The sequence below is a fragment of the Pelodiscus sinensis genome, chromosome 12 (assembly GCF_052426305.1).
Source record: "Pelodiscus sinensis isolate ZL-2025 chromosome 12, ASM5242630v1, whole genome shotgun sequence".
Taxonomy (NCBI): Eukaryota; Metazoa; Chordata; order Testudines; family Trionychidae; genus Pelodiscus; species Pelodiscus sinensis.
This window is the reverse complement of record NC_143063.1, coordinates 46441521-46458615: the sequence shown is the minus strand read 5'-3', so window position 1 is coordinate 46458615 and position 17095 is coordinate 46441521. Positions and strand designations below refer to the sequence as shown.

General features: G+C 51.5%; 1 protein-coding gene across 1 annotated transcript in view; it reads right to left on the bottom strand.

The window, feature by feature from the left end:
• JPH3 (junctophilin 3) overlaps positions 1-17095 on the bottom strand; it is a 166614-nt gene that overhangs the window by 101936 nt on the left and 47583 nt on the right. The window contains exon 2 of the mRNA XM_089781538.1: positions 16008-16785. Within this exon, the coding sequence (XP_089637664.1) occupies positions 16008-16785 (778 nt within the window). The remainder of the gene's footprint in view (positions 1-16007; positions 16786-17095) is intronic.

Genomic DNA, 17095 nt, shown 5'->3' with positions numbered 1-17095 from the left:
GGGGGTTGGAACAGGTCCCATATGAAGAGAAACTAAAAATATTGGGACTTTTCAGCTTAGAAAACAGAAGACTAACGGGGTATAGGATAGAAGATTATAAAATCATGACTGGTATGGAAAAAGGTGAATAAATACAAGTTATGTACTTGTTCCCATAACATAAGAAATAGGAGTCACCAAATTAAATTAATAGGTAGCAGGTTTAAAACAAACAAAAGGAAACTTTTCTTTATGCAGCGCACAGTCAACCTGTGGAACTCCTTGCCAGAGGACTTTAACAAGGTTCAAAAAAGAACTAGATAAATTCATGGAGATTAGGTCCATCAATGGCTATTAGCCAGGATGGGTAGGAATGGTATCCCTAGACTCTGCTTGTCAGAGATTGGAAATGGATGACAGGAGAGGGCTCATTTGATGATTCCCTGTTCTGTTCACTCACGTTGGCAACTGTTGGAAGACAGGATACTGAACTAGATGGACCTTTAGTCTGACCCAATATGGCTGTTCTTATGTCCCCTTCTACAAAGGAATTTCACAAGCCAATTACAGATTGAGAGTGCGAGATTGACCTTTGCATGCAAATTTGACATTGTTTCCCTTGGCCTGAATAAGAACATGAATTCCATGAGCCATTATAAAACCAGCTTTCCTTACATTCAACATCTCATGGTCATCAAAAGCTAAGTATGGGACATTTCCAGCCCATTCAATTAGCCTCATTAGCACTAGCACTACAATTGACAGGTACTTTTTTTTTCTCCTCTTCCTTCTTTTTCTGTTATAAATTCTGAGTGTGCCACCCTTTTTTCTTCACTCACTCTCATCTGAAGAGGTGGGTTTTGCCCATGAAAGCTCATGATGCTATATATATATATTTTGTTAGTCTCTGAGGGTATGTCTACACTACCCCGCTAGTTCGAACTAGCGGGGTAATGTAGGCATACCGCACTTGCAAATGAAGCCCGGGATTTGAATTTCCCGGGCTTCATTTGCATAAGCGGGGAGCCGCCATTTTTAAAACCCTGCTGGTTCGAACCCCGTGCAGCGCAGCTACACGGGGCACGAACTAGGTAGTTCGAACTAGGCTTCCTAGTACGAACTACCGTTACTCCTCATTTCACGAGGAGTAACGGTAGTTCGAACTAGGAAGCCTAGTTCGAACTACCTAGTTCGTGCCCCATGTAGCCGCGCTGCACGGGGTTCGAACCAACGGGGTTTTAAAAATGGCGGCTCCCCGCTTATGCAAATGAAGCCCGGGAAATTCAAATCCCGGGCTTCATTTGCAAGTGCGGTATGCCTACATTACCCTCCTAGTTCGAACTAGGAGGGTAGTGTAGACATACCCTGAGGGTATGTCTACACTACAGAGAAGATAGAAGCTGCCACAGTCGATCCTCCAGGGTTTGAATTAGCGCAGGCCTGGGCAAAATATGGCCCATGGGCCAAATTTGGCCCACCAAGCCACTGGATCCAGCATGCGGATGCAGCAGGGAGCCCCAGGCAGGTTCCCTTTGCTTGCCCCATACACTCTTCAAAAAAGCAGCTACGGGGCTGTTTCTCTTTCAAAACTGTGATCCTGGAGAGGAGGGGGGAAGGCTTCAGGTGCTGCCCCCGCCCCCAGCACAATCCCATTGGCCAGTTTCTGGCCAGAAATTGGCCAATGGGAGCCGCCTGTTTGAATAACAAGCAGCACATGAAGCACCATGCCCTCCTCCTCTCCGGCTCAGTTATTCACACAAGCACATGGGCATGCAGGTGCAGGGCAGACAGGCAGGCTGGCTGAGAAACGTTTTAAGCTCTGCAAGCATTTATCTCTGCAGGCAGGCAGGCTGGTTGGGCTGCTGGCTGGTAAGTCTCCTGGCCACAGTCTGCCTCTGGGACCTCAGCCCCTCTTTGCCCCAACCCTCTGCCCCTGCACTCAACCTACCCAAACCCTCTGCGTCCTCCTGCACCCATACCCACTCCCAGATCTGGCACCCCAATCCCTTGCCCCAGATCACAATCCCCTCCTACCTTAGATCACAACCCAAAATCCTGCACCCCAGTCCCCTCCTCTAGGTCACAAACCAAACCCCCACACCCCAGTCACCTGCCCCAAGTCACAACTGCCTCCTTCACCCAAAGTCCTTCCCAGACCACACTTTCTCTCCTGCACCCCAATCCCGTACCCCAAGCTCCCTTCTGCACCCCACCTCCATCCCAGAACCCGCACCATTAATATCAAGGAAAAGTGCGGCCCTCGACCACTTTCCAAAATCTTGGAGTGACCTCCGCTGTCAAAAATTATTGCCCACTCCCGAATTAGCGGCTCTAGTGAAGACACTCTAATTTGAACTGAGAGGGGCACTCTGGTCGATGTTGGTAGTCCTACTTCTGCGAGGAGTAAGGGAAGTTGAAGGGAGGGTGTTCTCTCTTCGACATCCTGCAGTGCAGACAATGCCAAAAGTCGAGTTAAGGTATTTCGACTTTAGCTATGCAATTAACATAGCTGAAGTTGCGTATCGTAATTCGACTTTATCCTGTCGTGTAGACATACCCTAAGGTGCCACAGGACTGCTTACTGTTTTTAAACGAAACTGAGCCTCCCTTCCCACTCCCCTGTAAAGTGCTGCAGCAAAAACGCCTGACTTCCCTGTCATCTTCACAGCTGTATGGAATCTCTCACCTGCCTGACCTCTCCTCCAGCCCCCTCTGTGACCTTCTCTCTACATCAGCTGAAGGGGGTGTTGGGTTAGAGGGAACTGGTGGGGAGGGGACATTACTGCTGAGTGAAATTCACCCAGAACACGGGACCTAGAGCAGTGGTCTCCGTGTTTTTCCCATCACACTCCCCTTTACTTGTAACGGAACCAGTGTGGAACTACACTCGGGAGCCGTGGCCGGGGCAAGGCAAAGGTGGGGGCTGAGTGGCCCTCCCTCTTCCCTATTCCCCCATGGGGACTGGCTTGGGTCCCTGAGCATTCTTGTGCACCCCTTGGGGACACACCCCATAGAAAGTTTGCCCTTTGCTGATGGGGCATGAGGGATCATGCGAGCCTTGAACCTGGCCTGCAGAGCATGGTCACCACCCAGCACCACCATACCAGGGGAGCAATGAAACTCCAGCTCGGGGGATCCTGACTGGGGCAGATGGGCAGCCCCACTGATTGGCCAGCTTGCTCTGCTTAAGCCAGAAAGCCGTGCATGTGTAAGTGAATCTCTAGCAGGCTGCTACTATGGACCCTGTCTACTTGCCTAGCTCCCAGCCCTCCACACCCCAGGCCAACTCCATCTGCCCCAGGTATCTGCTCCTATGCCCTACCCATGATCCTGACTCTGGCTATGAACCGTCTCGACTCCTGGCTCCGACCTTTGACACCTGACTCTGACTCAGGATGTGGCCCAAACCCTGGTTCTAGGCTCCTGACGCTAACCATTAGGACTGACCATCCACACCCTGGTCCCTACATGAGGTGGGTGAACTGTTTTGAGACAGAGCTGGAAGGAGCTCTTTCCTTTTCGCAGCCTTCCTCTTCGGGAAGACGGCTAGTTGTGATTTTACTCTCTTCCCCCCTCTGTACAAAGGAGCTGCAAAGGAAAGATTTCACTGAGAATGCCACAAGCAGCATCAGACAAATATCTGCCCACGGTGGTTCTATTTCCTTGGCTTACTTCCTCTCTCTGGAGAGTCTTGCAGTCTCTCAGACTTTGGGAGGGCTTGACAGAGGCTGCCAAGGGCTGGAAATATTGAGATACTTGGGGCAATTAGAAGGAGCTGGAATCACCAGTAACCCCATGTTCCGGGCCTTCAGGGTGCTGACGGAAGAGAGAGGGAATAGGGTCTCCTAGGAGGGCTTGGAACCCAAAACCACTTGCCCAAAGCTGTTAGATTGGCTCCTTGTGATAGAGCAACAGCTGTGGCTTCAGAACAAGGTGGATTACAAAGCCACCATCAGATGAAAGCCCCTAATTTCCCAAGGCAATTAAGAGGGTGGGTGGAAGTTCCCAAACGTTAGCAAGGACCAGGCCCTTCCTCGTATATTTGGGCCCAAGTGAGCTGACACCACAGCAGTCTTGGGGGAGGGGTTGTCCCCCATAAACATTTGACAGAGCTGCTTCTTGGATCCTGGAGACACAATCAGCCCTGGGTAGAAGTATCTCTGGCTGAGGAAAAAGCCAAGCTCTGCCTCAGAAACGGCCCTCCCAAAATGGCCGTTTCCAGGGCTGCTGCAGAGGAAAGGTGGCATAGTTCCTACTCCGTGGTTCTGGGCCCATCCCAGAATGACATAGTCCCTGGTCTGGGCTGTCCACTTTCCCTAACGGCATTAATGTAGGCTACGAAGAGGGCCCGTTGACTAGGCCGTGGGTTCCCAAACTGGGAGGAGTGCCCTCTTGAGGGGAGGTGTGTCTGAAGAAATTCTGGGGGTGCGAGGCAACCCAGCCCCTCCTCAGTCAACCCCAAGTTTTGCTGCTATTTTTGTTTTTCAGCCCTGGTCAGTTTCTTTTTTTTGGCTCAACAAGTTTTTCTGTTATGGGGGGGAGGGGCGGGTGTGAGGGTTTCTCAAAAATCAAAAGGGGGCGTGATGCTGAAAAGTTTGGGAACCACTGGATTAGGCCAAAGCTAAGGGGAACAGGTGGCCTAAGTAATCCCCTGACTGAATAATGAGGGAGCCCAGCTGAGGAAGGAGCTGGCTGGGTGGGTTTAAGGGCAGAAAGGTGGCAGCAGAGAAGGGGCTGTAGAGAAGCAGTCTGCAATCACTTTCTGGTGGAGTGTCTGGTGACTACAGAGCCTACGTAGTCTGCAGTTATTCCCAGGGCAGAGGGAGTTTTGGGGCTGGCAGACCCAGAGAAGGAGGGAGCCAGAAGTAAGGAAAGGCTCAGGGAAAAGGCAGCAAGGTTTAAAATGATGCCGACTTTGGCTGCTGCTAAGTGGGTCCCTGTGTGCTGGAAGCTGGAGTAGAAGGCAGGCCTGGCTTCCCCTACCTGCCAGTGGAGAAGAAGCGCATGGGAAGACTGCCTGCACTTGTGTGTGAGAAGAGTTTTTGATGCTGGACAGGGTCACATGGTTAGCCCCTTCTCACAGCCCTGTTCTAGAGTCACACTCACTGTTCCCTCAGGACACACCTCTGCCCTACACACTCAGGCTCTGTCCTGGTGTCAGAAGGCTCCCAGACCCTTTCCACAGGCCCATGTCCATTCGTACATACATGACATTCCATACACGGCACATCTCAGCTTGCGGCGCCCTCTAGTTTGTGCCTCTCCCCTGAATTCACAAGCTCAGGGGACAGTCGCAGCATGAATTATGAATGGCCGTGTTTCTGGTGCTCACTGCTTTAGGGAACGGCCGCGCTCGCTGTTTAAAATAGGTCAGTGTGGGACATGGCTCGCTGCTGCTGCGCCTCAGAGTTGAACTTTCACGCTCAGTCAGCCGCCAACATCATATTTAACCATGACCCATTTCAGCTTAAATCTGTTAGCAAACAATTCCCCTCCACCGTGGCCCCAAACGGCTTCTCACTGAAGACAGGAAGCAGGAAATCCAGCTGTCCGGGGCACCAGTGCTTCCTACGACTAGGTCAGAACCCTTACAGCTCTGCCGGCGTATGCAACAAGGACACTTCTGATGACACACATAAGGGAGTAGGAAGAAACTCAGGAGCCCTGTCAATAGCACCCTGAGGCACCAAAAAAGCCAGCCGAAACCTTAAGTGCAAGTACAGCTAAATACAAATATAAGACTCCATGCATAAATTTTAGAAAGAACTAGAGTAGGATTATTATAACGCAGTGTACTGCCTGCAGTAACTTTATTGTTGTGTAGACTGTTTTGGATTATAAGTGTTCTCTTCAGTTTCATTTGGGCTGAATTTTTGAAAGAAACCTGTAATGCTCAGATAACTTTTTGCACCTTGCCATTTAATTACAGAGGGGTTTTTCTTGCCTCCTGGCATCCTGTTATGTGTCAGAGTGTGCAGGCTTTCTTTGACTCTGTCATGGCACCCTGAAGTAGCAGCTATGCCAAATCTAAGGATTTTAATAATCTCATCTTTCTCCGGTTCTCTTTGACTCGCTTGCTCTATTTTAAAAAGTATTTTCAAGATCTCTTTTCCGAAGGTGAATGTTAGGCCGTGTCCAGACTCAGGGGTTTTTTCGGGAAAAGTAGCCTTTTCCCGAAAAAACTTCCCCTGCGTCCAGACTCAAGCCGCGTTCTTTCGAAATTATTTCGAAAGAACGCGGCTTTTCTTTCGATGGCGGTAAACCTCAATTTACGAGGAAGAACGCCTTCTTTCGAAAGTTCCTCTTTCGAAAGAAGGCGTTCTTCAATGTAAAGAGGCCGTCTTCGAAAGAGAGCATCCAGACTCGCTGGGTGCTCTCTTTCGAAAAAGCAGATTTCTCTTTCGAAAGATCCGCCTGCAGTCTAGACGCGATCTTTTGAAAGAGGCTCTTTCGAAAGATGCTTTCGAAAGAGCCTCTTTCGAAAGAAGCCTGCAGTCTAGACATAGCCTTACTGTGAAAGATTTCTCTGGCTCAATTTCTCTGCTGTGGATAGCAAACTTAATTATTTTTCTCGCCATTTTCTTGGTGGTTTAGCTATAATCCATCTTGGACCAACTCCTGAGCAGTACTTAGGACTAACCTGGGAGTCCCATCACCTGTCGAGTGATTTAGAAGCTGGGTTCTGATGAGAAGTTGGTAAAGGTATGGAAAAAATTCTTTCCATAAGACATGTCCTGACACGTGACCAGTTTATATGCTGACTATCTCGCCTTTAAAGGGATTAGAACCTATAGCAGGGGTGGGCAAACTTTTCAGATCAGGGTATGGAAATTGTACGGCAGCCCATCAATGCTCACAAAATTGGGGTTGGAGTGTGGGAGGGAGAGAGGGCTCCAGCTGGGGTAAGGGCAGGTATGAGGGGCTTGTGGAGTAGGAGGGTGCTCTGGGCTGAGACTAGGGATGTTAGATATCATGTATTTTAGTAATCACGTGGCCGCAACAATTTTTAGTGGTTACATGGATACTAAAATACTCCCCGGGGCGGGGCCGGCAGCCAGTGTGCTCCCAGCTACTGGCCCCACTCTTGGGGAGATCCCTGCCACTTTGTACTGCTGCCTCTCTATCAGAGGCAGCTGCACAGGGTGGCAAACGGAGCCAGTCCATGAGGCAAGCCAATTTAAAAGGCAGCAAGGGGGGACAGGCAGCTCCGCAGAGCCAGCACAAAGAAACTGCTTAATAGCCAGTTCCCCACATGTATCAGTTCTCACCTTCTTCTCCCACCCCGCCTTGCGGCCTCTGATAGAGAGGCAGCAACACGGGGGTGGGTGGAAGGGAGCAGGACACTCATTGGGAGCCAATATGCATGGGGAGCCGGCTTCCCGCATGTACCAGCTCCCGCCAGCCCCCTCATTCTCGGTGCTGCTATCAGAGGCAGCAGCAGGAGAGGCAGGCAGCTCTGCAGGATCTGGTGCTCGTGGGGAGCTGGCTTAAAGGCAAGCTCCCCATGGGCACTGGCTCCCACCTCTCCACCCCTTGCTGCCTCTGATACCGAGGCAGCAAGTGGGGGGAGGTTACTGGTTAATCGTTTGGACTAACCGATAAGCCAAGTCTTATCAGTTAATCGTTTAAGCAGCTACATGCTAACATCTCTAGCCGAAACCAGAGCGTTCAGAGGGCAGGAGGGGGATCAGGGCTGGGCCAAAGGGTTGGAGTTTGGGGCGGAGGATGGCTCAGAGGAGCAGGCTCTGGACAGTGCTTACCTCTTCAAGCAGCTCCATGTCCCTGCTCCAGCTGGCTCCTATACAGAGGCACAGCCAGGCAGCTGTTTGCTGCCCTGTCCGCTCCCAGTAGCCCTGGTTCCCAGCCAATGGGAACTGCTGGGGTGATGCTTGGAGCAGGGGAAACACATGGAGCCGCTGGCTGCCCCCACATGTAGATGCCAGAGGGGGGCGTGGCCAGGAGATTGTTGTAACATTACGTTTAACCAGTTACCCAATTAAACAGGATTTTGCATCCCTGTTGCATCCCTAGAATTGGCTGGGTGTGCTAACAGAACCCCAGCAGCACTTTGATTGGGCGCCGAGGGAACGCAACCAGCACGTTAGTAATAGCAGTAGGGAAAGAAACCTACGTGGACAGAAGCCAGCAGAATCCGACAACCCTGAGCGAGCAACAGTAAACCAAATGTCTCGTGGGCCCCACACAGAACTCTGATGGGCCGCAGGCAGCCCACAGGTCGCAAGTTACCCACCACTGGTAGAGGGAGCAGCCCTACAGAATGCATAGGTCAAGCTACTCGCGGCCTCCTGGTAGCATGAATGTTGCCAGCTCTACGGGAAATAGGGGAGTAAGCTGTCATTAAAGGTACTCTGTCAACTGGAAACCAAAGTTTGATAGAGCTTGGTGTGTCCAGATTTGTAAAAATCCCTTTAAAAATGTAAAGGCTTGTGATGGTTGGAAGGGTTTTGGGGATACACTCAAAAGCAACACTGTCAGGAACACGCAGGCTCCTTTCTCCGTGTATGCATACTTGCTGGCTGCCCGTTCACTTCCAGTTGTGATTTTGCTACTGCCGCTGTTCCTTTTGCAGAGTACAGGGCATGCAGTAATAACTAAGGAGTGAGACTGACTGCAGGCAAAGTGCTGTCAAAATGCACAAATAAACCAGAAACAGAGAAAGCAGTGTTTTCCTTCATTTCTTTTAGTTATAGAAACCTTAGGCGTTACGTGAAACAATAATGGGTATAAGATTTTCAGATGGAAAATGATTTTTAAGTTAGTGGTTTGTCAAAAACAGCTAAACGATACATAGCTAGCGTCATTCAAAGATCTCAGTGTGCCTAACAAACTTTACAAAAGGAGCATTTACACAAGCCGTGGTGTATGCTGGGTTCTCTTGAGCCATTCCTGAAATGCAGCCACTGCTGGGGTGGAGCGCATCAGCCATTTAACAATGCACGGCAACAGCAGTGCCGCACACCTCTGCACAAAACAATGAGGAGTACCATACCCAAGCTGGGAGATAAAATGTAGTCAGCTAAGCTGCAATTCAGCCAGGATGCTGGAATTAACACTGCTAATGTTGGGGGAAATATTTTGGCATCTATCAATGACCAAGACTGGTCAGGAACTCAGTTTTGCATCTCATCCACAAGATACAGGGCCCACTAGTGGGGGACAGTAGTTCAGTATTAACTCAAAGGAGATGGGGTCACCTATGGAGTCCCCAGCAGCCCTTCCTCTAGTGTCCTGGGGTTTTCCTTGCAAGCCTCCAAGCCAAGCACTAACGGGAGCTCATTTTTGCAAGATCTAATGACATAACTGCCTGTGGGTGCTACAGCTGCAGATCCCATGCACTCAAAGACGGCTGGCTCCCCAGGGGGGTGTGCTCCTCTGGGGCAGAGCTCAATGCAAGCTTCCTTCCATCCCACATTCTCCTGGCCCTAGACTCCTGCTGCACTGAGCGTTTGGGGGGTGGGGTAGAGGGCGAGAGCTAATCACAAGCTCATTTGTCCAATTTGGTTTTTCCTTCCTTTAAAAAAAAAAAAAAAGAAGCTGTAGCTTTAAATGCCACAAGCTAATTGGAGCATCACCAGCTCTGAAGTGTGTCTCCTCCAGCCAGGGCCGGCCTGAACCCTTTTGGCGCCCTGGGACCGGACGTGCGGTGCCGCCCTCGGGCACAGGGTGCGCGGGCCCGCCCCCGGGGCGCATGACTCATGTGCTGCCCAGCCTGGCCCGGCCAGTGCTGCTAGCGCACGCACCGGGCTGTGCATGGTCCCGCAGCCATGGGGGGAAGGGTGCTGCTGTCCGGTGCCACGGGGCCGGCGCTGCGGGCGCTGGGCGTGCTGTTCATGATGGCAGCTGTAAGGGACACCGCGCGCCCCTTACAGCTGCCATCAGGCGCCCCCCGGGAGTTGGCACTCTGGGCAGCTGCCCAGCTTGCCCATGCCTCCATCCGGCCCTGCCTCCAGCTTCAGCAGGACTATATTATTGGTCTTTCACACACCCCGATCCGCTATTCAGAATGACGTATCACCACCGGATGAAAAATTCTCCCGGGCTCAGATAAGCCATCTCCTATCAGAACAAAAGGGTGCAGCCTTTGTACGGTGGCCAATCCCTTGCAGCAACAGTGCAGTATTGCTAGGGACCAGAGGAGGATCAAACCAGCCGGGCTCCCAAAACCACATTTGCTGATCTGGCCCTGCATGCGTCCTACACTTTTTTCTTTCCGAAAGGGTGGCCATAATTTGGTGCAACACCAATTAGACAGTATCATCAAATGCAAATCTGCTCAAAGCAAGCCCACTGAACTCACTCACATGGGAGATAAGAGATCCAGCACACAGTTTGATGAAGGTTTTTAAGCGTCACTTTGCACACGGATGAGTGAAACGTACAGTTTGTCTAATCCGGGCAGATCTGGGTGGCACCAGACTTCTTTTCTCTTTCTCCGCCTTTCCTTTCTAATGTATGTCCTCTCATTCAGAAAACAGAGCGGAAACGCTATGCTGTAATAAACAATCTCTGCCCGGCAGCCTTAAGGCACTGAGCAGTAATATGAAGGGACGTTTAATCAACGGAGCAGCCTTTTCTCTCTCCTTCTCTCTTTTGCCGGGAGTAGGTTCTGAGTCATTAGGCTGCCAGGTAGATTTGGGCAGCCAAGGGGTTAGCTGAGCTCTTTGCATCTGTCATGCGTATTTGTATACATTTAGCTAGGTGGCTACAGAAAGAGAATAGTTTCATTTGTCTCTGGATCACAAGCCATTAGCACCTGCCTCTCCCTTCTCCCATCCCCCACTCCACAGCCAAGCTTCCAGAAGTCTAAAGAGTTCTATTAAGAAAGGAATGAGAGAGAGGGCACCTGCACAAGGAAAGGACTAAGCGGAACGTCTCACGGGATGACGAGTTGGAACAGATGCAACTTAGCAAGGCTTTTCAAACAGCGAGGAGACGGAATAATGGGAGGGGTTGAATAACACACCTCCTTCCTTTTGCTGGTTGCTGGGCACTGAATGGGCTGGGAATCAATGACTTTTTTGAAATGTGCAGTTTCCAGTGAAAGGGAAGCCCGCATTAGAAGACCAGCAGGGTTGGCAGGTCAGGATGGAGGAATATCAGCAGCGACGTGGAAGGAGTCCCAAAGACTAGAAGAGTTTGGACAGTGGCAGATCAGGATTGAAGGGCACAGGAGAGCCCAGGGGGTGGAGTGGTGAGGGGCACTGGAGGATTTTGACGGGGGATCCCACTTCTGGAATAGCAAGGGGGCTGCAGGCCAGAGCCAGGGTGCATCAGCACAGCTGTGTGTCGGAGCTGGAAAAGTTGGGGCGCTCTAGGACTGGATCGTGGAGCATTAGCAGAGGTGGGTGGGTGTGCTTGCACAGTGCACAAAAAGCAGCTGCACTTCACCAGCCAGCTCCACCACTCCCATGCTCACTGTCAACAGCTTCACCCCTCAGTAACACCTTAATGAAGAATGCAGGTCACTGTGGAGCAGCAGAGGCCTCAAATCCAACCCACTGTCAAGCTGTTCTAATTTGGGGGGAATGTGTGCCCACGTGACTTGAAGGACCACATACTCCCCAGGGAATTCTCTAGGGTTGCACAGGGCGACACGGAACAGAAGGATGTTTGTTTGCATAAGGCACAGTACTGGTACCTAGGAGCTCTGCACTGGATGCTTGGTTCTACTGCAGACGTCCTGTGTCACCTCCTCACTTCTCTCGGTGTCTCAGGTTACCCAGCTGTAAAATGGGTATAATGATTCTTCCTTTCTACAGCCCTTTGACTGTGTTATGTATTTAGATGGTAAACCCTTTCGGGAGCGGGGGGGAGGGGAGGGGAGGATTGACTCTTCCTATGGGTATGGACAGCTCATCAGAGAGCCCTGATCTCGGTTGGGGTCTCTACGTGCTACCGTCATACAAATAGTTTATAACAGCAAAATAGAATTTGGCTCCGAATGGTTGAAGGAAAGAGGGAGAACAAACTCTCTTTCTCCTTCCAGTTCCAGGATCTCTCAGGATAGTTTTTTCATATAAAGCTGGAGTATTGTTTGTCATTCTAGTCCGGGGGTGGATATTTTCCAGGGGGGAAGCTTGGGGGGGGATGGACTCCAAGGGAACAATGAGGAAGGCCCAGAGGTCCAGGTGATTCTTCCTCAAGGTCCTCATCCCTGCATTCCTACATCCTCTCAGGTGGGTGCCGCCGCGGTTCCGCCTTGCCCCGACGAACGGGTTGTCCCTTGACTGACAGGAATTCTCTGACTCTTGAAGCATCTCGTGGGCAACACGGGGCTTAGCAGCGTTACGTGAAGCACCATATACGGCACACGCAGTTCCTGTACCTGAGATGCCAGCGCTGTGCTACCCAGGTGAGCCATGCAGAGGGAAATGGAGTGAGAGTGGGTAGGCGGGAAATGGAGTGAGAGTGGGTAGGCGGATCACAGCGAGGCCTTCCCCCGGCACGTCCCACCTGCCCTGCCGCCGAATCGCTGAAAGCCTCAGTGGCTTTCCAGGGGCCCTGCATTCAATCATACAGCCCAGAAAGCATCTTCCAACACGTACCCCAGAGCAAGTCAGCACCGGGACAGAGAGAGAACAAATTCCAAGAGACAGACAGACAGCCCCAGATGGACACACACGTGCACAAAGGCCCAAAGAGGAGAGTGGAAAAGGATGGAGAGATGAAACAGAACGAACACAGGCCCCGGGAGAAAACATTTCAAAGCGTAATTAAAAACGAAAACTGGGTCTTTCCCTCAGGTCTGTGGCACTGCTCTGTGATTAATAAGAGGAGCCTCGGGAAGACCTGGGCTCTAGGCTAAGTGCCTGGCTTTCTGGGGTAGGCAGGAATTCCTTGGGTGGTGCAGAGCGCCCCTGCTCTCTAAGCAGAGAACAACAGAGCCTAGCAAAGGGCAAAGCCTTCCCGAAGCTGATGCTGTAATTCGGGATCTGCCTCTTCCCTTTAAAAACTTGCTTTTCAGGGGCAGAGAGAAGTAGATGGGAAGCCACATGGCATTATATATAGAGAGAGAGAGTCTCCTCCGTGCAGGGGTTCAGCACAGGACGCAGAGGAAAGAAGCACCAAAGGGGTTAATGACGCAGCACCTCTTACACGGCAGCTGTCTTGTCCCTGTGTCCTGTACATGTGAGGCCACCGATAAACAAACACAGAGAGGAAATTAAACACCAAGGCCATGCCACAATATTGACAGCGAGGGGCATGTTTCACAGTGTCTGCAGACCAAGCTGCTTGACTCCTGGGGTGTCTCTAAACTACATGGCTCCATCAATGGAGCCATGTAGATTAGGCTGATCGGCAGAGGGAAATGAAACCACAATTTAAATAATCGCGGCTTCATTTAAATTTAAATGGCTGCCACGCTGAGCCGACAAACAGCTGATCAGCTGTTTGTCGGCTCAGCGCACTAGTCTGGATGCTCCCGCAGCGACCTGAAAGCCCTTTATCGACCTCCCCTTTACGCCTCGTAGGATGAGATTTACCGGGGAGGTCGATAAAGGGCTTTCATGTCGGCAGGGGAGCATCCAGACTGCCCCGATCTGCCGACAAACAATGATCAGCAGAGCGGGGCAGCCATTTAAATTTAAATGAAGCTGCGATTATTTAAATCGCGGCTTCATTTCCCTTTGCCGAACAAACAAATCTACATGGCTCTGTCGACGGAGCCATGTCGTCTAGACGTACCCCTGCTGGCTTTACTGGTAGTTGCATGGCTCACTCCCTGTATATCTGGCTGACAGAGTCTCCGGAGAAGAGGAAACCGTGAGTCCCAGCAGGTGCCCAGTTCCTTGACCAACAGGCCTGCTGCTTCTCAGCCTTTGCCCTGCAGCAGCAGAGGTAATGCTGCGACAGAGGGTCTGCCCTTTGACCCCGAGTGTGGGTATAGCTATATATACAGTTTCACTGGGCACTGTTGTGAGGTCACCACCAGACAAATCTGGAATTCTGCAATGTGTGGCTATGGGATCTAACAGTCACTGAGATTTGATTTTGCTTTCTTCCCTGACTTCGACACCCAGCACACATTTTCTGGACCTGACAGCATCTTGGAACGCATCCCCAGTGTGGCTGAGCTGCTGTGGTTTTCACCTTTCACCCTAGGGCAAAGTAGGCTTCAGATGAGAATCATCTATCTGCCACTGTTGGCAGACGGATGTTGAGATCTATGCAGAACCGAATTCTAGGCTGGTTTAATGCAACCCACTTTCATAGCTTTAGTGCCCTGAAAGATCCTCTCCATACATCTGACCAGGACTTTGGAACAAGTTGAGACAGCCCTTGAAGAATCCATCCCTGATTTCATATGACACCCAGTTTATTCCGGGACAGGATATCTGGGAACATTTGTTAATCTCCAACAAAACCCTGGGGACCTGGCTGGTGCAAAACAAAGAATTTGCCAGATCACGAGAGGTCAATATTGTCTAGCAGCATGACCAACACTTCCCCTGCTTACTGGGCTCTTAGAAGGGGTAAATTCGAGCTAAATAACAGCACAGAACACTGAGAGCCAGGACTGGTGGCTGCAAACAAACTTTATGGGACCACGGGAAACTTGACCACATCCATGCTAAGTGGACTGCTGGCTAATTAATCATGCCAGAACATGGATGTTGCCGGACTAGAGAGTGCTGGACTAGAGAGGTTCAACCTGTACTTCTTTACCTTGATAATACTGACCCAGATTTTCAGACACACCCCAACCTGACCGGCAATTTTGCACAGACAGTCTTGCACAGCCTGTGAGACAATCCATGCAGATGGCATATTGAGGCAGCAAAATGCAAGTATCAGTGTGTGGGGGGAGGTGCAAAATGGCCCCGGGAAACCAGGGACTGAAAATCAGAGGGACTTGATCTGCGCTACAGTGATTTTGTGCAAACGCAGATTGTCCACACTTCAAGCGCGTTTTTGCGCAAGTAAAATGAAAGAACAGAGGGGGTTTCCGGCGTAGGTATTCCGCATTCTACGAAGAATAACTCCTTTTTGAGAAAGAGTTCTTTCGCAAAAAGGTGTGCGTGGACAGGCAAAAGGGGGTTTTTTGTGCAAGAAGAGGGAAGAAGAAGAAGCACAGGTGCCCATTCTGTCCATAGCAATCACTGCTTACTTGCGATAGAGCACCCAGGCAGTCTGGACGCTCTCTTGCACAAAAGCGCATTGCTGTTTCAATGCACTTTTGCAGTGTGGACGCTCTCTTGCGCAAGAAGTTTTTGCAGAAAATCTCTCCCGCAAAAAGCTTCTTGCGCAAGAAGCCTGTAGTCTAGACATAGCCATGCACTGAGTTTTGTGGCCTAACCCTCAGTCCTTGTCTCCCACTCCCATCTTCTGTTCTATGTAGCTGATTCGTTAGTTTGTAATTTGTTTACTTTTTTCATTGTACCCCTCTGTTATAGAATGGTCATGCCAATTCGCTTTCAGATTCTGATCTGAAGAAGTGGATCTGCCCCACGAAAGCTCGTCACCTAATAAACGATCTTGTTACTCTTTAAAGTGCTACACGACTACTTTTTTTGTTTGACCAAGATCAGACTAACACGGCTACCTCTCTGTGACTTTCCCTAAACCTAGATACCCAAGTGGGTTTTGCCTGCATTTCGATTGAAGACCTGAGCAAATTAAAGGGCCCCACTCTACAAACACGCTGGTTCAGACGGGTGGGGCCTTAACTGGATGCTTTGAGTAAAGTAGCACAATCAGCTGATCCCATTGGTGCAAAGGCCAGCCCAAGACGGGAGTTGCCCTCTTGAGGCCCCTTCCAGTCCTAGTATTCTATGATTCTATGACACCGAGCAGCTCAGACTGGGACTATCAGACCTGGAGAGCCAGAGAGAACCAAAGATTCTGTCTGTGTCCGGCAGCCCCAGTAAAGGATTCCCTTTCTATTCATTACAGCCAAACCTTAGGAGGCCATCGTGTCCAGGGTCCCAGCAACATGGTGGGCTCTCTGCTACTTTGCCGGCCAACGTCACCCCCCCACCGCCCACCAGCTCCCCGTCACACCTTACCTGGAGGCCGCGATCTCCGCTTTCTGCTTGGCGATGGTGGCTGCCCGCTCCGCCGCCTCGATGGCCCGGTCCACCTTCTCGCGGATCTTGCTGACCCTCAGCGGGATGAGGTTCTTCCGCTTGCCACTCACCAGCACGTTCTGCTTGTACTTCCCCTCCTCCTTGGTGCCGTCCGGGAAAGTCATGCAGCCGTAGCCGTGCCGCTTGTTACTGGCCCACTCCCCCTCGTACTTCAGCCCGTCCGAGCGCTGGCTGACCCCGAAACCCGAGCGCTTGTCGCTCTTCCACTCGCCCACGTAGACCTCCGTAGTGGTGGCGTCGATGTCGTCCTCGATGACCGACAGCTCGGCCTCGCCCTCGCCCAAGCTGATGGTGGAGTTGATGTCGCTGGCGGTGGAGCTGACCGTGCTCAGGCCCGCCTCACTCCGGAAGGAGCTCTGCTTGCTGCGCTGGCTGGCCAGGGAGCTCTTGGACTCAGACTTGCGCAGCTTCAGCCCGCTCAGCAAGGACCGCCGGAAGATCCCCTTCTTCTTGCTCTTGAGGATCTCGGCGTCGCTGTGGGCCACGAGGACGAAGCCGCCCCGGGAGACGGCGGGGCTGCCGGCTACCGCGGGCGAGGCGTCGGGGTGCAGCGCCGTGCCGTTGGTGTGCTCGCTGCGCAGCGAGTTAATGGACGTCCTCAGGGGCGACCTGATAACCGCGGCCATGCCATAGGGAACGCTCTGCCGGACGCCGTAGCCTTGGCGCATGCCGCCGGCCCACTGGCCCTGGTACGTCCCTGTGAGCAGAGATGCCGGAGGGGGGGAAAAAACAAAGAGAGCTTGATTTACGCACTGCTCAGAGCCCTGCAATATCAAGCCACTCAGTATTGGGAGGGTGGGAGATCCCAATCCAATCCACCCCTAGCCCTGGAGGTGTTCTTAGTCCAGGCCCAGTTCTATTACTGGGGGCAGCCACTGTGCTGGGGGAAGGAGGAAGAAATAGCTCTGCAAGATTCCAGGAATGCATTTTAGCCCGGAAATAGGAAGCAGCTAAAGCATCACATCCCATGGGCCTATCATTCCAGGAACTGCCTATCACAATGGCCC